General features: G+C 41.6%; 2 protein-coding genes across 5 annotated transcripts in view; both read left to right on the top strand.

The window, feature by feature from the left end:
• Positions 1-4,915, top strand: part of LOC132832645 (zinc finger protein 721-like) — a 33,006-nt gene extending 28,091 nt beyond the window's left edge. Inside the window, exon 3 of the mRNA XM_060850727.1 lies at positions 346-4,915. Coding sequence (XP_060706710.1) covers positions 346-1,721 — 1,376 coding nt within the window. The 3' untranslated portion in view covers positions 1,722-4,915. The remainder of the gene's footprint in view (positions 1-345) is intronic.
• A 2,665-nt stretch (positions 4,916-7,580) lies between these two features.
• Positions 7,581-18,282, top strand: LOC132832788 (zinc finger protein 239-like). Of its 4 annotated transcripts, none has more exons than XM_060850938.1 (3): positions 7,582-7,606; positions 15,573-15,689; positions 16,556-18,282. In XM_060850938.1, the coding sequence occupies exon 3, from the start codon at positions 16,926-16,928 to the stop codon at positions 17,730-17,732; it is 807 nt and encodes a 268-aa protein (XP_060706921.1). In that variant the 5' UTR covers positions 7,582-7,606; positions 15,573-15,689; positions 16,556-16,925; the 3' UTR covers positions 17,733-18,282. The 4 variants fall into 4 exon arrangements, with proteins under 4 accessions (XP_060706922.1, XP_060706921.1, XP_060706923.1 ...); XM_060850937.1 differs by lacking the exon at positions 7,582-7,606 and adding an exon at positions 7,855-7,874; XM_060850939.1 differs by lacking the exon at positions 15,573-15,689 and having other exon boundaries at positions 7,581-7,606.
• The last annotated feature ends 579 nt before the right edge of the window (positions 18,283-18,861 follow it).

Below are 18,861 nucleotides of genomic sequence, written 5' to 3'. Positions count from 1 at the left end.
CTGCACCAGAGAATACAGAGAGGATAGACACTGCAGATAGATGCTGACCATCACCCAAGGAACAACTGTGGGAAGACATCCAGTCCCTTCACAGCATTGCTCAACACAGAGAAGGTTGGGCAGTGAAACCATTGTCTGGAAATCGGTCAGGTCAGGGGAGCTTTGACACATCATCAGATCAGAAACTGGTCAGTGGTGTGGAGCCTTCTATCAGAACCAACCTTTCTGAAGGTTCGACGATCAATCAGGGTGAGGCTGGGAAGAAGTGTGAGTGGCTCCAAGTGTGATGAGAGCTTCAATCATTCATTGAGCCTCATGAACCGCTGACTCGTTCTTGCAGGTGAGAGGTGGTTTTTGAGTGTGAGGAGAGTTCCCAGCCTGGTAATATCTCTTTACACATAAGGTGCATCTGTTGTTTGACTATTAACATAGAAAAGACTGTTAACTACATGGAAGAGAAACATTTCAAGTGTGACATGTGTGACCGAGCTTTTGCAAGGTCCTCGATGCTTGTGAATCACCGACACAGTCACACTGGGGAGAAGCCATTCAAATGCGAGGAGTGTAACAAGGGCTATGCACGATTATCGGGTCTGGTGATTCATCGGCGAGTTCATACTGGGAAAAAACCATTCACCTGTGTGGTGTGTGAGAAATCATTCTTACAGTCCTCAACCCTCCTCATGCACCAACGCATTCACACAGGAGAGAAACCATTCACATGCAAGATTTGCAATAAATCATTCTCACAGTCCTCAACACTTGTTGTACACAAACGCATTCACACTGGGGAGAAACCATTCACATGCGAGGTGTGTGACAAATCATTCTCATCATCATCAGAACTCCGTGTACACCAACGCATTCACACAGGAGAGAAACCATTCAGTTGTGAGTTGTGTGATAAATCATTCTTTAGGTCATCAGAACTCCGTGTCCATCAACGCATTCACACCGGGGAGAAGCCATTCACCTGCGAAGTATGTGACAAATCATTCTCATCATCATCGCACCTTCGTGTCCACCAACGTATTCACACAGGGGAGAAACCATTCACCTGTAAAGTGTGTGACAAATCATTCTCATCATCATCAAACCTTCATGTGCACCAACGTATCCACACAGGGGAGAAACCATTCAAGTGTGAGATGTGTGACAAATCATTCTCTCAGTCAGGAGACCTCTGCACACATCATCTCATTCACACAGGGGAGAAACTGTTTAAATGTGAGATGTGTGAGAAATCATTCTCCAACTCATCGAGACTCCTGCGCCATCAGATGATTCACACGGGAGAAAAGCCTTTCAGGTGTGAGATGTGTGGCAAATTATTTTCACAGTTAGGAGACCTCCACAGTCACCAACGCATTCACACAGGGGAGAAACCATACACGTGTGATGTGTGCATGAAATCATTCTCGCATTCATCAACCCTCCGCAGACACCAACGTATTCACTCAGTGGATAAACCGTTTGCTTGTGAGGTTTGTGATAAATCATTCTCAAAGTCATTGAGATTTCTGCTTCATCAGAGGACCCACAAAGGGAAGAAACTATTTCCATGTGAAGTGTGTCATAAATTATTTGCAAATTCATCGAATCTCCGCAGACACAAAAGCATCCACACAGGAGAGAAACCATTCACATGTGAGATGTGTGACAAATCGTTCTCAAAATCATGGAACCTCCTGCTCCATCAGAGGATCCACACAGGGGAGTAACCTTTCAACTGTGAGGTTTAACATTTTGTGCTGATTTCAACCACCTGGAACACTATCGGATTGACACAGGAGAGAAATTCTTCAGGTGTGATGTCCGTGACTATTTTTGCTGAGTCAGCATATCTCCTCGTCCATCAATGCTTTCACTGGGGAGACACCCTGTCAGAGTCAGTTCACACAGTTGTTGGATCTCTTGGAACATCAGCAAACACATACCAGAGCAACCGTGCCTGTGCCAGGATTGTTTCATATCCTTCTCTTCTCACTACAGACTAACATCTGCAACTGGCTGTGTTGCTGGGTCACCTGCACTGAGAACTGTCTGTGTTATTTACCATCCAGTGCTCAGACAGGAGAGCTGACATTCCAAAGCACTGTCTCTCTCAGCAGGGTCTGTCTTAAACCTCTCCCACCATCAGGCCAATCATTTCAAGAAGGTCAATCTCACCTTTTGACCAGATCACCAAACATCACAAAAGAAGACACAAGAAGAGGGTCAGTTCAGCTATAATGTTTGTAATGAGCTCACTGTGCAGGATGTTCAGTGGGACTGGGACACAGAACAAGAAGCAGCTTTCACTCCCATCAAACAACTAGTGATGACATCACCAGTGCTGAGGGATGATGATGTAACAATGGAGTCACCCTGCAGTGTGATGTCAGTGAAACAGGACTTGGAGTAACCCCCATGCAGTGAGGACAACCCGCTGTGTTTGTATCCAGAGCGCCAGCACAAATTGAACAGCACTACATAGATTGAGAAAGAGAGCCTGCCTACTGATTTTGCTTATGAGCTTTTCAACCAATAGTTGTTTGGAAGAGGGAAAGTGTCAGTGGAATCTGACCACATGCCAATTCAAAGCATCTTTCGAAAACCATTACTGAGTTCTCCAAAGCATTTTCAGAGTATGTTACTGATATGACCAGGATGCACCTATCTCTCTTTTTAGTCTCACTACTCCACAGGCACAACATAAAGGTAACTGTTTTACTCTGTTCCCAATATGGCCAATCTTATGCTGAGTCAATATTAGACTTAGAATAAAAAGATACACCAACCTATTTGCTTTAATCAGGACAACGTTATTGACTTATTATGAAAGAACTTATTCATTGAAGGTGTAGAAGTGGTTAACACACAGTTTGCAATTGAAAATATAAATATTCCCCCCCCCCCCACCACACACACACACATATCAGGTAAAGAAGAAAATAATGATTCTTTTGTAGAAATTTATATTGGAGAAAAGCACTCTTGGTGAATACAGGTTATTTCTTGAAGAAAAAAGAAACAAGGTGTGGAATGTGCAGCTAACTATCAACCTGGTGTTCTGGCATCTATAGACGGGTCATTATCTCTGGATCTTGGCAGATGCACCTTGCCTAAGAAACACAGTTTTGGAACGTTTGTAATACCAAACTGTACCAAAACAGTCTGGCATTTCAGTTTTTAAATTTTTCCACAAAAGCAGATGGGTTGCAAATTACATATACTGGTGATTCCCTGTAGCAAATGTGGACGTATGCTTCAAAATGTAATCTTAAGGTTTCTTTGTCCTCTGTGGATGATCTATTTTAGTGTCAATGAACTTTTCAGAAAAGTATCCATAGACTTCTCTATGTCTGGCTCATCTTCTTGTAACAGGACTGCATCTAGTCCCAAGTCACAGCATCAATTACTACCTTCAAGGGTTTAATGAAATTAGGGGCAGCAACACTGGTCCATTTATTAAAATGACTTTCAGCTCCTTGAAAGCTGTTTGATAATTATCTAAACAAAAACAGAAATTTCTGGAAAAGCTCAGCAGGTCTGGCAGCACCTGTGGAGAGAAATCGGAGTTAAAGTTTCAGGTTGAGTGACCCTTTCTCAGAACTTGTTGTTTCTGATTTACAGCATCTGCAATTTGACAATCTCCTGACCTCGTTACTCTAATTTTCTTTCGTAAATCTGTCAATGGAGCATAAACTTAAGATTGAAATCACATATCCCTGAAAATCTTCCTAATTTCAGCTTTAGTTTTAGGGCCAGGGAACTCAACCAAAGTCTGTACTTTTGCTGTTCTTGGCAGCAGTTGTCCTTGCCCTATTGTAGGTTCTAAATGCTTTGCCTGCACATTTGCAGACTTTGGCATCAAACCAGTTGGTTGTAATTTTCTAAAAGAACTTTTGATTGTTCCAAGTGGTTCTTCCATTATTCCCCACATACCAGTACATACACAGTGAGGGACTCTTGGTGCATGAGTCTCTGGAGAGTGGCTCGGTTATCCTTTAACCTGAATCACATCACTCAGCACTGGAAAAGACTGTCCAATGTGACAAAGTTTGAAATCTCTTTTAGTTATGGTACCCTTTTAACAAATCTATTTTAGTAAGAAATCTAGTACTGTAGTCTCTAATGATACAGCTTTCTGACCAAGGAATTGAGTAGACGTCTGGCTTTGTTACTGCATTAACCATCCTGTAATATGCAAAATCTAGATTGAGCATCAATCTTAAGCACTATCATGACAGGGGACTTCTGGCTAGGTTCACTTCAGTGGTTTTTCAACATGGATTGGATTTCTCCTTTCATGTGGGCCTTGTTTTACTCAACCTAAATGATAAGCATGTTATTTTATTTTGATGAGTCACCAAATTTGAAATGTTAGCTCAGCTTTCTCCCCATAGATGCCATCAGACCTGCTGAGTTTCACCAGCAATTCTTGTTTTTGTTTCACATCTTCAGCATTTGCAGTTCTTTATTTCAGGTCACTTTGTTGGTCTGCATATGAATATGAGGGCATGATGTCTGTCCTCTCTAACAGTTCAGTATTAACTAACCAGATAGTAACTTCAACATATTGATGTGACACATCCTATTCTTCTGGTGATCTAGGGTGTCAGTTCAAATAATTGCTTTAGCAATTCTTTTGACTACACAGAGGGATCACTGAACAACACTTTCATTGGACAATGCTTGATATCTGTTGGGGAAGCTCCTGTATTTAATCATTAAGAAGGCTTGGATAATTGTGAAGAGTCAGCATGGTTTTGTGGAAGATAAATCATGTTTAACCAACTTATCGATGTTTTCTGGAGGAGTAATGTACTGTGGACAAGGGGAAGTCTGTTGAATTACTATACTTGGATTTCCAGATGGCAATTGATAAGGTGCTCCAGGAAGTTGGGACAATTCTAGATGTCTCGATGTCTAATGTTTTGCTTAAATGTAAGTTTTATATTAAAGTAAACTTTATAAAGTTTATAATTGTTTGGACTTTAGATTTTCATCACACAAGGCAATGTATTAGACTAATAATGTCACCACTTCATTCTTTTATATAACTGTTTCAGTTTGTTGAGGCTAGCGCTTTGTGGTATGCTGTATTAGCTTTAGTTTTTAAATAGTTTTGAAGTTACAAATAACTTTTTATATTGTGTCTTTTGCGGTTTTTTTTAAAGACTACTATAAACTCTTTCCAAGCATTCAAACACAGCAGAAACCAACTTGAATGAACAGATGGCTGTAAGAGAAACTGAACTGTTAGTCATAAGTGACTGACTTAGTGGAAGCTCCGTCAACTAGGTGAGAATTGAGACATGAGCTCACTCATTGAATCCTGACTGAATCCTGACTGCAAATCGTTGCCTTTTATTAAACCGAAACACATAGAACATTTCAATCAATCCTCTAAACAAATAGTCATAAAGTGACAATTAATAGACCAGAGTGAAGAGGTGACATTAGTGAATGTCCATCATCCTTAACAGCCAATTAGAGATTGATCATGCATCTCATAAACCAATTAGCAATAAACCCTACCTAGATGAGGTCATTCCGAATAATGGTATAATTGATCATGTTGCAGGATGTGACTTAGAAAGAATTAAGAGTTTTGGTGATGAAAGTACACATCAAGTTTGAAAGTGAAGTTATTCTGCTATCCATGTGGAACAGAAGAACCTCAATGTGTTGTGTACAGAGACCAGGGACCGAATAACAACCTGCTTCCTAAACTGAACCAGGAAGTAAGAGCTACAGTGTGCCTCTAAAATCAATGCCCTGCCTTAATAGGTATTACTTATAATCTAAGTAAAGGTCACTGAGTTATTGCACCAGACTGTTTCCTGTTGCTTTATAGTTAAAGTGTCAAATGAACCAAGTGATATTGGAATTTGAGTGTAGATTTTGACCCAGAGATCTTACACCAGCTTTCCACAATCTTCAAACTCAAGTCTTCAAAATTGATCAAAAATGAAGCCAATATACTACTGGGGACAGATTTTTTTGTTGCTTTGACCATCTTAGGAGCAGCGCTACATAAAACTAAGAACTCTCTTTTCTTGATCACAATCCGATTCACTCCAAATTAATTGTCATTTTGACTGGACCTCTCATAACTATTGGATGTCTCACATCTCTCCAAAGGCAATGGGGGTTGCAGTTGTTGCAATATAGCAAGCACAACTACTCACAACCAGCTCCCACAAAGATCACATGGACAATGACCAGATAATTGGTCTTCTGTGGTGTTGTCTGGGACAACTCCATTGCCCTTCCTTGCAAAAATTACAATGGATCTTTTAAGTTCACTTGAGAACATACTGGTCCTTGGGTTCTAGTTTAGCCAATACCTCCACTGCATCTGAGTAACACACAATCACACACCTTCAAACACATGTTCTAGTTTCACATGTACATCAGGTGTCTGCTTGTTAGGATGGGGAAAAGATTAATGTTGATGAAACTTATGTAGTTCTGGTGCAAAATTATGACTCTTTATTGAAATATTTATACTTGGTAGTTACTTGATTAGATTGGTCAGGAATCCGTCCAGACTTGTGCTCCAGAACTACTCACACTGTGTTATCCTACCATGCTTTGATTGTCAGAAATTCAGATATTGCACCCATATTTGGGGAAGGAGAGGGAGCTGATGGTCAGCTGATTAGGGACAAAGTCTCTGAGGCAGCCCACAGAGAGAGGCAGGATGTTGAAGAATTGTTTCAACTACTAGCTACATGTGGGGTTGGATCACAGTATTCCCAAGAAAAAGAGAATGGCCACAATCGTTCTAGTACACTGCACGCTGAAAAAGAAAGTCCACTCTGGGACAGCCCAGGTTAGGAACAAGAAAAGATTAATGGAATGGGACGTCTCAGTAGAGGTAAATGGATCAGGAGATCCTGAGAATGGTGAATGGACCAGAGATCCTGGTAGAGGTGAACGGAATGACTTGTCTGAGGACAAGAGTCAGACGAGGTAAATGTGAAGTCTCAGAAACTGGAACTAAGCAGCTGAAGCTCCACATAAGGTGGCCATTGGACAGGGCAGGACAGATATTAGGTCATGGGGCATTTATGCAGACAATAAGACTCCCTTGCCTCCAAACATTCAATTATCTCAGTGAATCTCTGCAACCACCCAGTCACTGTCCTCTCACATTCCCTCCCGTGCCCCCCTCTACCATGCGTCTGCAGATCCCATCCTTGCACCATCATCTCTGTCCCAGATGCCGTGGATCTTCCTCTTTCGATCTGTTGTCAAGCACATTCCCCACTGATGCTGCCAGTATGAAACTCTCCGAGGATGAAGGATGCTATTCTCACACTAGAAATCTCTGCCAAACATGTACCAGGGAACTGGGACAGCAGCTGCAATAAGTGAGGCTTTATTCAGATGGGACAATGACAAGTTTAAATCCCCACCTGATCTGCTGCTCAAAGTCACCTCCATTTCCCCGGTCAGTTTCCCAAGTTTCAGGAAACTCATGTTGCTCCAGAAATATTTGGATTGACTGTGAGAGACGTCAATCAGAGAGTCCACCCACTCTGCCCATTGTCTCCTCTTCCTCTTCCAGAGCTGGTTCACTTCCTATAGGGACTGAAAACCAAGTGAGGAGATGGTGAGTGAAGGGGCAGCTTTTATACAAATTGTATCCCATAATATCCACACCAATCTTCAGGCAGTCTGACTATCCTGTGGGTAATCAGGGGTGGAAATGTCCCTTATGCTGTGTGAGAAGATCCAGCTGAAAGAGCTGTTTACTCGGTGCTTTGTGCTGAACTGTGTGACTGGAGCTGTGTGTTGGATATTGAGTGTGTTTATTGGAAGCATTTCCCTCTGATTTCCAGGCTGAGATTTGTTGATGCCTCATTTCTGAACATGAGAAGGTGAGATGTGATTATCTGTGGGTCTGAGGATTCTTACTGAATTCCTGTTGTGTTCTGTGTGTTGCGAGCTGCTTTTTATCCTGTGAACTGTCATTTACATAGTTCCTCTGAGGAAATGTACACTTTTGGAGAGATCATACTGCAGGAGAGAGCTACCACCTTGGAAGGGTAAAAATGAGGGTGTGCTGCCTTGTTTAGTGGGTTGTACAGATGAATAGGTATCAGACATTTGGTGTCTCCAGTATGTCCCTATCACTCATTTAGATCGTGGTACCTTTGTAATCAAACTCCATATTCCTGGCTTTCCTCCATGTCCCATCAAACCTTTAGTGAACAGAAAACCGTCAGTCTCAGATTGAAAGTCGTTAATTGATGTTCCATTGAAGATGGTTTGTGGATGTGAATTTCAATTTTCTTCTACCCTTTGTGTCTCATACAATTTCCTGATTTCACTCCTGAAGGTTTTTGCTGCAAGTTTGCATTGATGCCACTGTTCCCCAACCAATGAAAGTAGTTTATCTCTTTCCTCCCCATTATACCTTAAAAACTTTAATTATATCAGCTTCTGAAGTGTTGAGAAATATAATTTCTGTTAATCTTTTCTCATAATTTAAGTCTTGCTGACAAGGGAGCATTCCAGCAAATCCATACAGCAGCCCCTCCAAAAACAATATATCTTATTCTGACACTATGTCAGGATTGTCTGAATCTTGATGATTTTCCTCAATATTAAACTTTGTAGTGATCATTTATGATCGTTTGCTTGGCCACTTTAAACGGCAGTTCAGAGTCAGCCATGTTGTGTGGGACTGGAGTCACATGTGGACCACATCAGGCAGTTGTAGGAGGTTCCCTTTACTGAGGATATTTCAGGTTAAGAACAAGATTTTCATGTTTTTCTTATGATTTTGTTCCACAGATTCCAAACTGTATTAAATTTGCCTTCACAACATGGAGTCGTTAAGGTGAAGTGCAGAGACATCTTAAGGGGAAGGTTGTGTTACAACAGAATGAGCAAATGTACAACAATAATTGTTTCCTTCAGTTCCAAAAGTAGTCAGAAGATGTATAAATGTATACAAATCCCAATGAGACCATTAAAACCCAATTTTCCGGACTGAATAGCATTCAGGGTAGTCCAATTTGGACAATGGGGAAAAATATCGATATAAGAACTGCTCCTTTTGTGAGATATTTTCTGTGTTGGAGCTGATTTTATTGAATTCTAGGAACAGTAATTACTATTTTATATGCTGTAGCATTGTGTTGGAACTTTGGGAGGAAAAAGATTAAAAGGAGGAGGAAGGAAGAGGAAGCAGATATCATGTGGGAAGTGAAACAAATGGAGAAGTAAACCTGCACAGCTGTCTTTCCCAGCAGTGAATCTGCATAGCTGTCTGACCCAGCAGTGAACTTGTACAGCTGACTGCTTCAGCTGTTTGGTTTCAAGTATCTCTGGACATGAAGTTTGTCAAGAAAAATAAACAAACAGTGAAATTTACAGCTGGTGACATCTTGCAAAATGTCCAGATTACAGAGGAGGAAGTGATGGATGTCTTGAAACAATTAAAGGTGGATAAATCCCCAGGATCTGATCAGTGTACCCGAGAACTCTGTGGGAAGCTAGAGAAGTGATTGCTGGGCCTCGTACTGAGATATTTGTATCATTGATAGTCACAGGTGAAGTGCCGGAAGACTGGAGGTTGGCAAACGTGGTGCCACTGTTTAAGAAGGGCGGTAAAGACAAGCCAGGGAACTATAGACCAGTGAGCCTGACCTCGGTGGTGGGCAAGTTGTTGGAGGGAATCCTGAGGGACAGGATGTACAAGTATTTAGAATGGCAAGGACTGATTTTGGATAGTCAACATGGCTTTGTGCGTGGGAAATCATGTCTCACAAACTTAATTGAGTTTTTTTGACGAAGTAATAAAGAAGATTGATGAGGGCAGAGCAGTAGATGTGATCTATATGGACTTCAGTAAGGCGTTCAACAAGGTTCCCCATGGGAGACTGATTAGCAAGGTTAGATCTCATGGAACACAGGGAGAACTAGCCATTTGGATACAGAACTGGTTGAAAGGTAGAAGACAGAGGATGGTGGTGGAGGGTTGTTTTTCAGACTGGAGGCCTGTGACCAGTGGAGTGCCACAAGGATCGGTGCTGGGCCCTCTACATTTTGTCATTTAATTAAAGGATTTGGATGCGAGCACAAGAGGTACAGTTAGTAAGTTTGCAGATGACACCAAAATTAGAGGTGTAGTGGACAGCGAAGGAGGTTACCTCAGATTACAACAGGATCTGGACCAGATGGGCCAATGGGCTGAGAAGTGGCAGATGGAGTTTAATTCAGATAAATGCGAGGTGCTGCATTTTGGGAAAGCAAATCTTAGCATGACATACACTTAATGGTAAGGTCCTAAGGAGTGTTGCTGAACAAAGAGACTTTGGGGTGCAGGTTCATAGCTCCTTGAAAGTGGAGTCGCAGGTAGATAGGATAGTGAAGAAGGCGTTTGGTATGCTTTCCTTTATTGGTCAGAGTATTGAGGACAGGAGTTGGGAGGTCACATTGCGGTTGTACAGGACATTGGTTGGGCCACTGTTGGAATATTGTGTGCCATTCTGGTCTCCTTTCTAGCGGAAAGATGTCGTGAAACTTGAAAGGGTTCAGAAAAGATTTACAAGATTGCTGCCAGGGTTGGAGGATCTGAGCTACAGGGAGGGGCTGAACAGGCTGGGGCTGTTTTCCCTGGAGCGTCGGAGGCTGAGGGGTGACCTTATAGAGGTTTACAAAATTATGAGGGGCATGGATAGGATAAATAGGCAAAGTCTTTTCCCTGGGGTGGGGAGTCCAGAACTAGAGGGCATAGGTTTAGGGTGAGAGGGGAAAGATATAAAACAGACCTAAGGGTCAACGTTTTCACATAGACAGTGGTACGTGTATGGAATGAGTTGCCAGAGGATGTGGTGGAGACTGGTACAATTGCAACATTTAAGAGGCATTTGGATGGGTATATGAATAGGAAGGGTTTGAAGGGATATGGGTGCTGGCAGGTGGGACTAAATTGGGTTGGGATATCTGGTCGGCATGGACAGGTTGGACCGAAGGGTCTCTTTCCATGCTGACCATCTCTATGACTCTATAAACCTGTATGGGGGAGCTCACAGTAGGGGAGCAGCTAAGTGGTTAGTTTTGAAGTATAAACTTACAGTTTATTTTGTAAATCAACAAGTGAGGAGAGTGGGTTCTTTTTTAATTGTGTTTTTATTGATTTCTGTTTCTTGATTAAACTTTAAAAATATGAAACATAGCGATTAAGTTAATATAGAGTAGTGTTTTTAGAGCAGTAAGACTGGGTTATTTTCTGGGTGTTTAGATTGTTAAGGTGCAAAGATGGCCTTTAGTAGAGTAACATGTTCTCCTGCTAGATGTTGGAGATCAGCGAGAATTTCTATGTTACTGATGATTATATCTGCAGGAAATGTGTTTGGTTGCAAATTCTATTGGATCACATGGATCGATTGGAGTGTCAGTTAGAGGCAATGAAGAATTTACAGGGGCTGGGGGATGACAGTTGCAAGAAGAGAGAAAAAAATGCATATACATTCAGATAGATGGACTACCTCCAGGAAAGGTAGGAGGGGTAGGCAGGTAGCACAGGAGACACTTATGGCTGTCCCCATCTCAAACAAGTATGTTGTTTTGGAAAATGTAGGGGACAATGCACACTTAAGGAAATGTAGCATTGACAGCCAGGTTCCTAGTACTGAGACTGGCTCTACTGTAACTACAAGTATGTCAGATTCCAAGTGATTGATTGTGATAGGAGACTGTCCAGTCAGAGGTACAGAATGATGTTGCTGTGGCTGACAATGAGACGTAAGAATGGTGTGTTGCCTCCTTGGTGTCAGGATCAGGATATCTTGGAGCAAGTGTAGGATATTCTCAAAGCGGAAAGGGACTAGCAGGAGGTCGTTGTTCACATTGGAACTAATTTCACTGGAAGAGAGAAGGATGAAATTCTGATGCGAGAATATAGGAAGTTAGGATGGAATTTAAAAAGTGGGTCCTCGAGGGTAGTAATATCTGGATTACTCTCGGTGCCACAAGCTAATGAGGGCAGGAATAGGAGGATACAGCAGATGAATGCGTAGCTGAGGGGTTGGTGCAGGGGAGAAGGATGCACATTCTTGGATCATCAGAATCTTTTCTGGGATAGAACTGACCTGTGTAAGAAGGATGGATTGCACCTGAATTGGAAAAGGACTAATATGCTGGTGGGGAGATTTGCTAGAGCTGCTTGGGAGGATTTAAACAATGGGTGGGTGGGATCCAAGGAGAATGAGAAAAAAAGATCAGTCTGAGTCTGGTGCAGTTAGGAAAGTGAGTCAGTCAAACAGTAGGGGCAGGCAGGAACAGAGTATGAGTTAGGACTGATGAATTAAACTGCATTTACTTCAATGTAAGAGGCCTAACAGGTAAGGCAGATGAACTCAGGGCATGGTTGATGACATGGAACTCAGATATCATAGTGATTAAGGAGATATGGCTCGGGGTGGACAGGACTGGCAGCTTAATGTTACAGGATATAGATACTATTGGAAGGATAGAAAGGGGAGGCAAGAGAGGAGGGAGAATGGAATTTTTGATTGGGGATTACATTATGGGTGTACTTATGAAGGATATTCCTGGGAATATGTCCACGGAAGTTATTTGGATGGAACTGAGAAATAAGAAAGGGATGATCACTTTATTGGAATTGTACCATAGGAACCCCCCCCCCCAAAAAAAAGTGAGAGGGAAATTGAGAAGCAAACTTGTAAGGAGATCTCAGTTATCTGTAAGAATAATCGGGAGGTCATGGTAGGGGATTTTAACTTTCCAAACATGGACTGGGACTTCCATAGTACGAAGGGCTTGGATGGAGAGAAATTTATTAAGTGTGTATAAGAAAATTTTCTAATTCAGTATGTGGATATGTCTACTAGAGAAGGTGCAAAACCTGATCTACCCTTGGGAAATAAGGCAGGGCAGGTGACTGAGGTGTCAATGGGGAAGCAATTTGGGGCCAGTGACCATAATTCTATTAGTTTTAGAATTGTGATGGAAAAGGACAGAATGAATCTAAAAGTTAAAATTCTAAATTGGAAAAAGGCTGATTTTGATGCTATGAGGGAAGAACTTTCAAAAGTTGATTGGGGGCAGATATAAAGGGATGGCTGAAAAATGGAAAGCCTTCAAAAATGAGATAATGAGACTCCAGAGATGGTATGTTCCTGTTAGGGTGAAGGGCAAGGCGAGTAGGTGTATAGAATGTTGGATGACGAGAGAAATTGTGGTCTTGGTCAAGAAAAAGAAGAAATCATACTGTCAATCGAGACCAAGGAATTGAATGAATCCTGAGAAGAGTATAAAGGCAGTGGGAGTATACTTAAGAAGGAAATCAGGAGAGCAAAAAAGGGACAAGAGCTAGCATTGGTGAATAGGGTTAAGGAGAATACAAAGGGATTTTATAAATACATTGAGGATGAATGAGTAACAGAGGAGAGAATAGGACCCCTCAAAGATCAGCAGGTCAGGCAGCATCCAAGGAACAGGAGATTTGACGTTTCGGGCTTTTGCCCGAAATGTTGAATCTCCTGTTCCTTGGATGCTGCCTGACCTGCTGCGCTTTAACCAGCAACACATTTTCAGCTCTGATCTCCAGCATCTGCAGACCTCACTTTTTACCCCTCAAAGATCAGCAAGGCAGCCTGTGTGTGGAGCTACAGGAGATTGGGGAGATACCAAACAAGTATTTTGCATCAATGTTTACTGTGGAGAAGGACATGAAAGATATAGGATATGGGGAAATAAACAGCCACATCTTGAAAAATGTCCATATTACAGAGGAGGAGGTACTGGACGACTTAAAATGCATAAAAGTGGATAAATCCCCAGGACCTGATCAGGTGTACCCTAGAACTCTGTGGGAATCAAAGGAAGTAATTACTAAATAACTCTGTTGATTGAAACACACTTAACTTTAACAAGAATAATGAAAAGAAAGGATATGCAAGTTAAACTATATTCCTTCATAACTCTGAATGCATTTATGCTCTTTAAAGGTGAAGGTAGACAAAAGTACATTTGACACATCTAATATGGGTGCAAAATTAATAGATAGTGACAGGGTGAGCAAAACTCCTAACATCATTAATTCAGACCACAAGGTGAAAAATTATTTAGCACTTATAGTCCTTTTTAAAAAAAATTTTGTAACTCCTAACATCATTAACTCAGACCATAAGGTGAAAAATTGTTGTACACTTACAGTCCTTTTTTAAATTTTTGTAAGGATAAGACCATAAGACATAGGGGTGGAAGTAAGGCCATTCGGCCCATCGAGTCCACTCCGCCACAATCATGGCTGATGGGCATTTCAACTCCAATACCCACATTCTCCCCGTAGCCCTTAATTCCTTGTGACATCAAGAATTTATCAATCTCTGCCTTGAAGACATTTAGCGTCCCGGCCTCCACTGCACTCTGTGGCAAGGAATTCCACAGACCCACCAGTCTCTGGCTGAAGAAATGTCTCCGCATTTCTGTTCTGAATTTACCCCCTCTAATTCTAAGGCAATGTCCTAGTCTCCTCACCTAACGGAAACAATTTCCTAGCGTCCACCCTTTCCAAGCCATGTATTATCTTGTAAGTTTCTATTAGATGTCCCCTTAATCTTCTAAACTCCAATGAATACAATCCCAAGATCCTCAGCTGTTCCTCGTATGTTAGACCTACCATTCCAGGGATCATCCGTGTGAATCTCCGCTAAACACGCTCCAGTGCCAGTATGTCCTTCCTGAGGTGTGGGGACCAAAACTGGACACAGTACTCCAAATGGGGCCTAACCAGAGCTTTATAAAGTCTCAGTAGCACAACGGTGCTTTTATATTCCAACCCTCTTGAGATAAATTACAACATTGCATTTGCTTACTTAATCACGGACTCAACCTGCATGTTTACCTTTAGAGAATCCTCGACTAGCACTCCCAGATCCCTTTGTACTTTGGCTTTATGAATTTTCTCACCGTTTAGAAAGTAGTCTATGCTTTTATTCTTTTTTCCAAAGTGCAAGACCTCGCATTTGCTCACATTGAATTCCATCAGCCATTTCCTGGACCACTCTCCTAAACTGTCTAGATCCTTCTGTAGCCTCTCCATTTCCTCAATACTACCTGCCTGTCCACCTAACTTCATATCATCGGCAAACTTCGCTAGAATGCCCCCAGTCTCTTCATCCAGATCATTAATATACAACGTGAACAGCTGCGGCCCCAACACTGAACCCTGTGGGACACCGCTCGTCACCGGCCATTCCGAAAAAGAACCTTTTATCCCAACTCTCTGCCTTTTGTCAGACAGCCAATCCTCAATCCATACCAGTAGCTCACCTCGAACACCATGGGCCCTCACCTTGCTTAGCAGCCTCCCGTGTGGCACCTTATCAAAGGCCTTTTGGAAGTCTAGATAGACCACATCCACTGGGTTTCCCTGGTCTAACCTACTTGTTACCTCTTCAAAGAATGATGACAATGTTGTGTGTGTATACACTGATGATCATCTTTAATTTGACAGTTGATCAGGTGAACTGAGGTCTTCTCTCGTATGATTTCTACCTTTTAAAATTTCTGGGGTTTTCTATCTTTTTCTGCACAAGGAGAGAGAGGGAGAAGGATGCAGTCTGTCTGCAAACTCTGGATTGTTTCACTCTCTGCTACCCTTGATGTCGACAGCTTTAACACTGCAGCTCAACTGATCAGAAGGCTGTTGCCAGGTGAATTTTCGTAACTTGAAAGATTATTAGTGCCATTCAGTCTTGAATTTTCCTTTTTTTTAATTCCTAAGAGCTACATTGTACAAAGCTTAATAATACACATACTATTATTCCAGGTTGTAAACAACTTTTTTAGTATTCCAGTTATAGCATTCCAACTTCCGTTTCTGCCGTACCTGGTGACACATTATTGAAATGTCTCTCAATGTCTTTTTTAAAGATTTTACCTGAAGGCTTTAGCTTTTCCCGTAAGCCTGAACTGTATTTGTCCAGTATTGTGGCTAAGGGTTGAATTTGGGTTGTGCAGTCTAAGAGTTTGCAGTGTATCTGATTTCCCAGGATAATCTGCTTCAATCAGCTACACTGAAGCAATATTTTCTTCAGCTTATAGCATTTGCTGACAAGTTTACTTTCTTCAAATAATTTTCAAAAATAAGGGGAAAAATTTCTTAATTGCCATTGAATTAAAACATCTCCTGAGTATTTTTTCATATTCAATACATACTCTAAGTGTAAACTAGTCTTCACCAGTATAACACAAGCTAATACTGAATTGAGAGCCAGTTTTATGCCTGGTCCAACTATCATTTTCGTTGTCCTCATGTTGCCTGAGAAGGTGGGGATCTGAGCAGAGGAAAAGAACGTAGTTTCATCGCCTGCTCCTGGTCACTATCCAGTGTCCCTGCTGGAAAGAGGATGTATGACATTCAAGTGAGGATAGAAAGAACTTGCATCTGATTCCCCCACATAGGGGAATAGCAGACTGGCAATCACTGTGGAACAATCTGTCACTGAGCAGTCAGCTCCTTCAGCAAAGGAGGAGAGGGAGTTGGGAGAAAATCATGTTTCTTTTTCTTGTTTTCCAGAAGGATTGCATTGTACCACACCAGAGAATACAGACAGGATAGACTCCGCAGATAGATGCTGACCATCACCCAAAGCACAACTGTGGGAAGACACCCAGTCTCTTTGCAGTGTTGCTCAACACAGAACAGGTTGGGCAGTGAAACCATCATCTGGAAATCGGTCAGGACAGAGGAGTTTTGACATATCATCAGTTCTGAAACTGGTTAGTGGTGTGCAGCCTTCAATTAAAACGAACAATTTAAAGATTTGGTTGTGAGTGATTGATGAGAGTGAGGGTGGGAGGTGAGTGTGAGGGACTCCACAAGGTTACAAGATCATCGAACACACAGGGTGGATTTGTTGTAGACCTGTTAAGGAAAGGACAGATTCATGGAAGAGAAACGCTTCAAGTGTGAGGTTTGTGATAAAGCTTTTGTGAAGTCTACTCACCTGTTGATACACCAGAGGATCCACACAGGGGAGAAACCATTCAGGTGTCAGCTCTGTCAGACAGCTTTCACTCAATCTTCACACCTCTTGACCCACCAGAGGTTTCACACAGGAGAAAAACCATTCACATGTCAGGTTTGTGATAAATCATTCTCGCAATCATCAAGCCTTCTTGAACACCAGCGCATTCACACAGGCGAGAGGCCATTCAAATGCAAAATTTGTGAGAAATCATTCTCAGTGTCATCTGCTCTCCACAGTCATCAACGAACTCACACAGGGGAAAAGCCGTTTGTGTGCAAGATTTGTGGTAAATCATTCTCGCGGTCAACAGGTCTCTGTGAACACAAACGCACTCACACAGGAGAGAAACCATTCAAGTGTGAGGTGTGTAACAAATCATTTTCAAGGTCAGGGAATCTCCGTGTACACCGACGCATCCACACTGGGGAGAAACTGTTCAAGTGCAATATGTGTGACAAATTATTCCCTGATTCATCAAGACTCCTGCTCCATCAGAGGATTCACACAGGAGAAAAACCATTCATATGCAAGATGTGTCACAAGTCATTCTCAACATCATCAAAACTCTGTGCACACCATCGTATTCACACTGGGGAGAAACCATTCACATGTAAGGTATGTGACAAATCATTTTCAGAATCATCAAACCTCCACAAACATCAACGTCTTCACACAAGAAATACAAACAAGGGAAGCAGATGTATGTCACCGATATGCTGTTGAGAGCTACCCGCTGTCTGAAGGAAGTTTATGCTGGTCAAGAATGAAACAAAGACATTGAATTGGACAGAAGGCATCTTGATCAGATCAAATTATACAATAATATGCAACTCTTCAAATGCAACAAATGGTTGTGCTGAATGGATGGCCAGAGACAATCTGTTGCCCTAAGAGAGAATTGGACAGAGACAAAGATGTACAATAGGATGGGGATTATTATTCCTGTTGTAGTAGAAAATCAAACCCAGCTAGGATCTCAGTACAGTACATCAGCGTTTACACAGAGGGAGGACTCTCTTCTGAGTGGCCAAGCGGATTCCAATTCTTCAACAAACAGGACTTACTTTTATGTTCAGAAACTGCAATAAGCTATGTGAACTTTTACATGTATGCGTTTACGCTGAAATATCACACAGCTACTGTCTACCACTTTAATGGTAAAAGTTGCTTTTGACACCAGTTGATAAAGGTCTTGCTTTGCTTATTGGCACTAGTTGTAGTTTGTTGTCTAGATTACAATGTTCAGACTCAACCCAATTCCTGGAGCCCTCAGCATTTATCAATGTAAGTCAAACTCCCTTATGCTTTATGTTTCCCCATGCTTGATATCTCAATAATCCCAAAAGAGATGAGAAACAAGATATTGAAGTGTTATCAAGTCAATGAGTCTAATCTGATAAAAGTAAGAAAAGTGCTGTACTGACTACACTGACTAAACATCAGCAATGAATTTAAGGACCACATCAGTCAGTGCTATGTAGTATGTCTTACCGGTCTAGTGTGCTGGAAATGAAGTGTCACTATTCTCAGATCAACATAAAATCTCAAGATTTTTGTAAGTATGCAGGATTCTCAAATCTACCTATCTTTTAGACCCAGGGTTCACAGAAAGCACAGACCAGGTTTCTGTACTTAACAAAAATTACGATTGTTAGAAATAAATCCTTTCAATAGAGATAAACAATAATGAACCATCAATATAAAACTGCAACCCATATGTATAATTCCCCTCTACACACACATACAAATGGATGCACAAAATATGGGTGTTATGGGCAGGCAATTTAGTGATCTTTGGCCACAGCATTTGCTCAGATAATCCTTTCACTGATCAGAACACTGATCTTCCTTC

The sequence above is a fragment of the Hemiscyllium ocellatum genome, chromosome 35, assembly GCF_020745735.1.
Source record: "Hemiscyllium ocellatum isolate sHemOce1 chromosome 35, sHemOce1.pat.X.cur, whole genome shotgun sequence".
NCBI classification, from domain to species: Eukaryota; Metazoa; Chordata; class Chondrichthyes; order Orectolobiformes; family Hemiscylliidae; genus Hemiscyllium; species Hemiscyllium ocellatum.
This window is presented reverse-complemented; position numbering and strand designations above follow the sequence as displayed.

Excerpts from the sequence above, each read along its gene's own strand:
- LOC132832788 (XM_060850939.1), top strand. The coding sequence starts at position 16,926 with ATGGAAGAGAAACGCTTCAAGTGTGAGGTTTGTGATAAAGCTTTTGTG.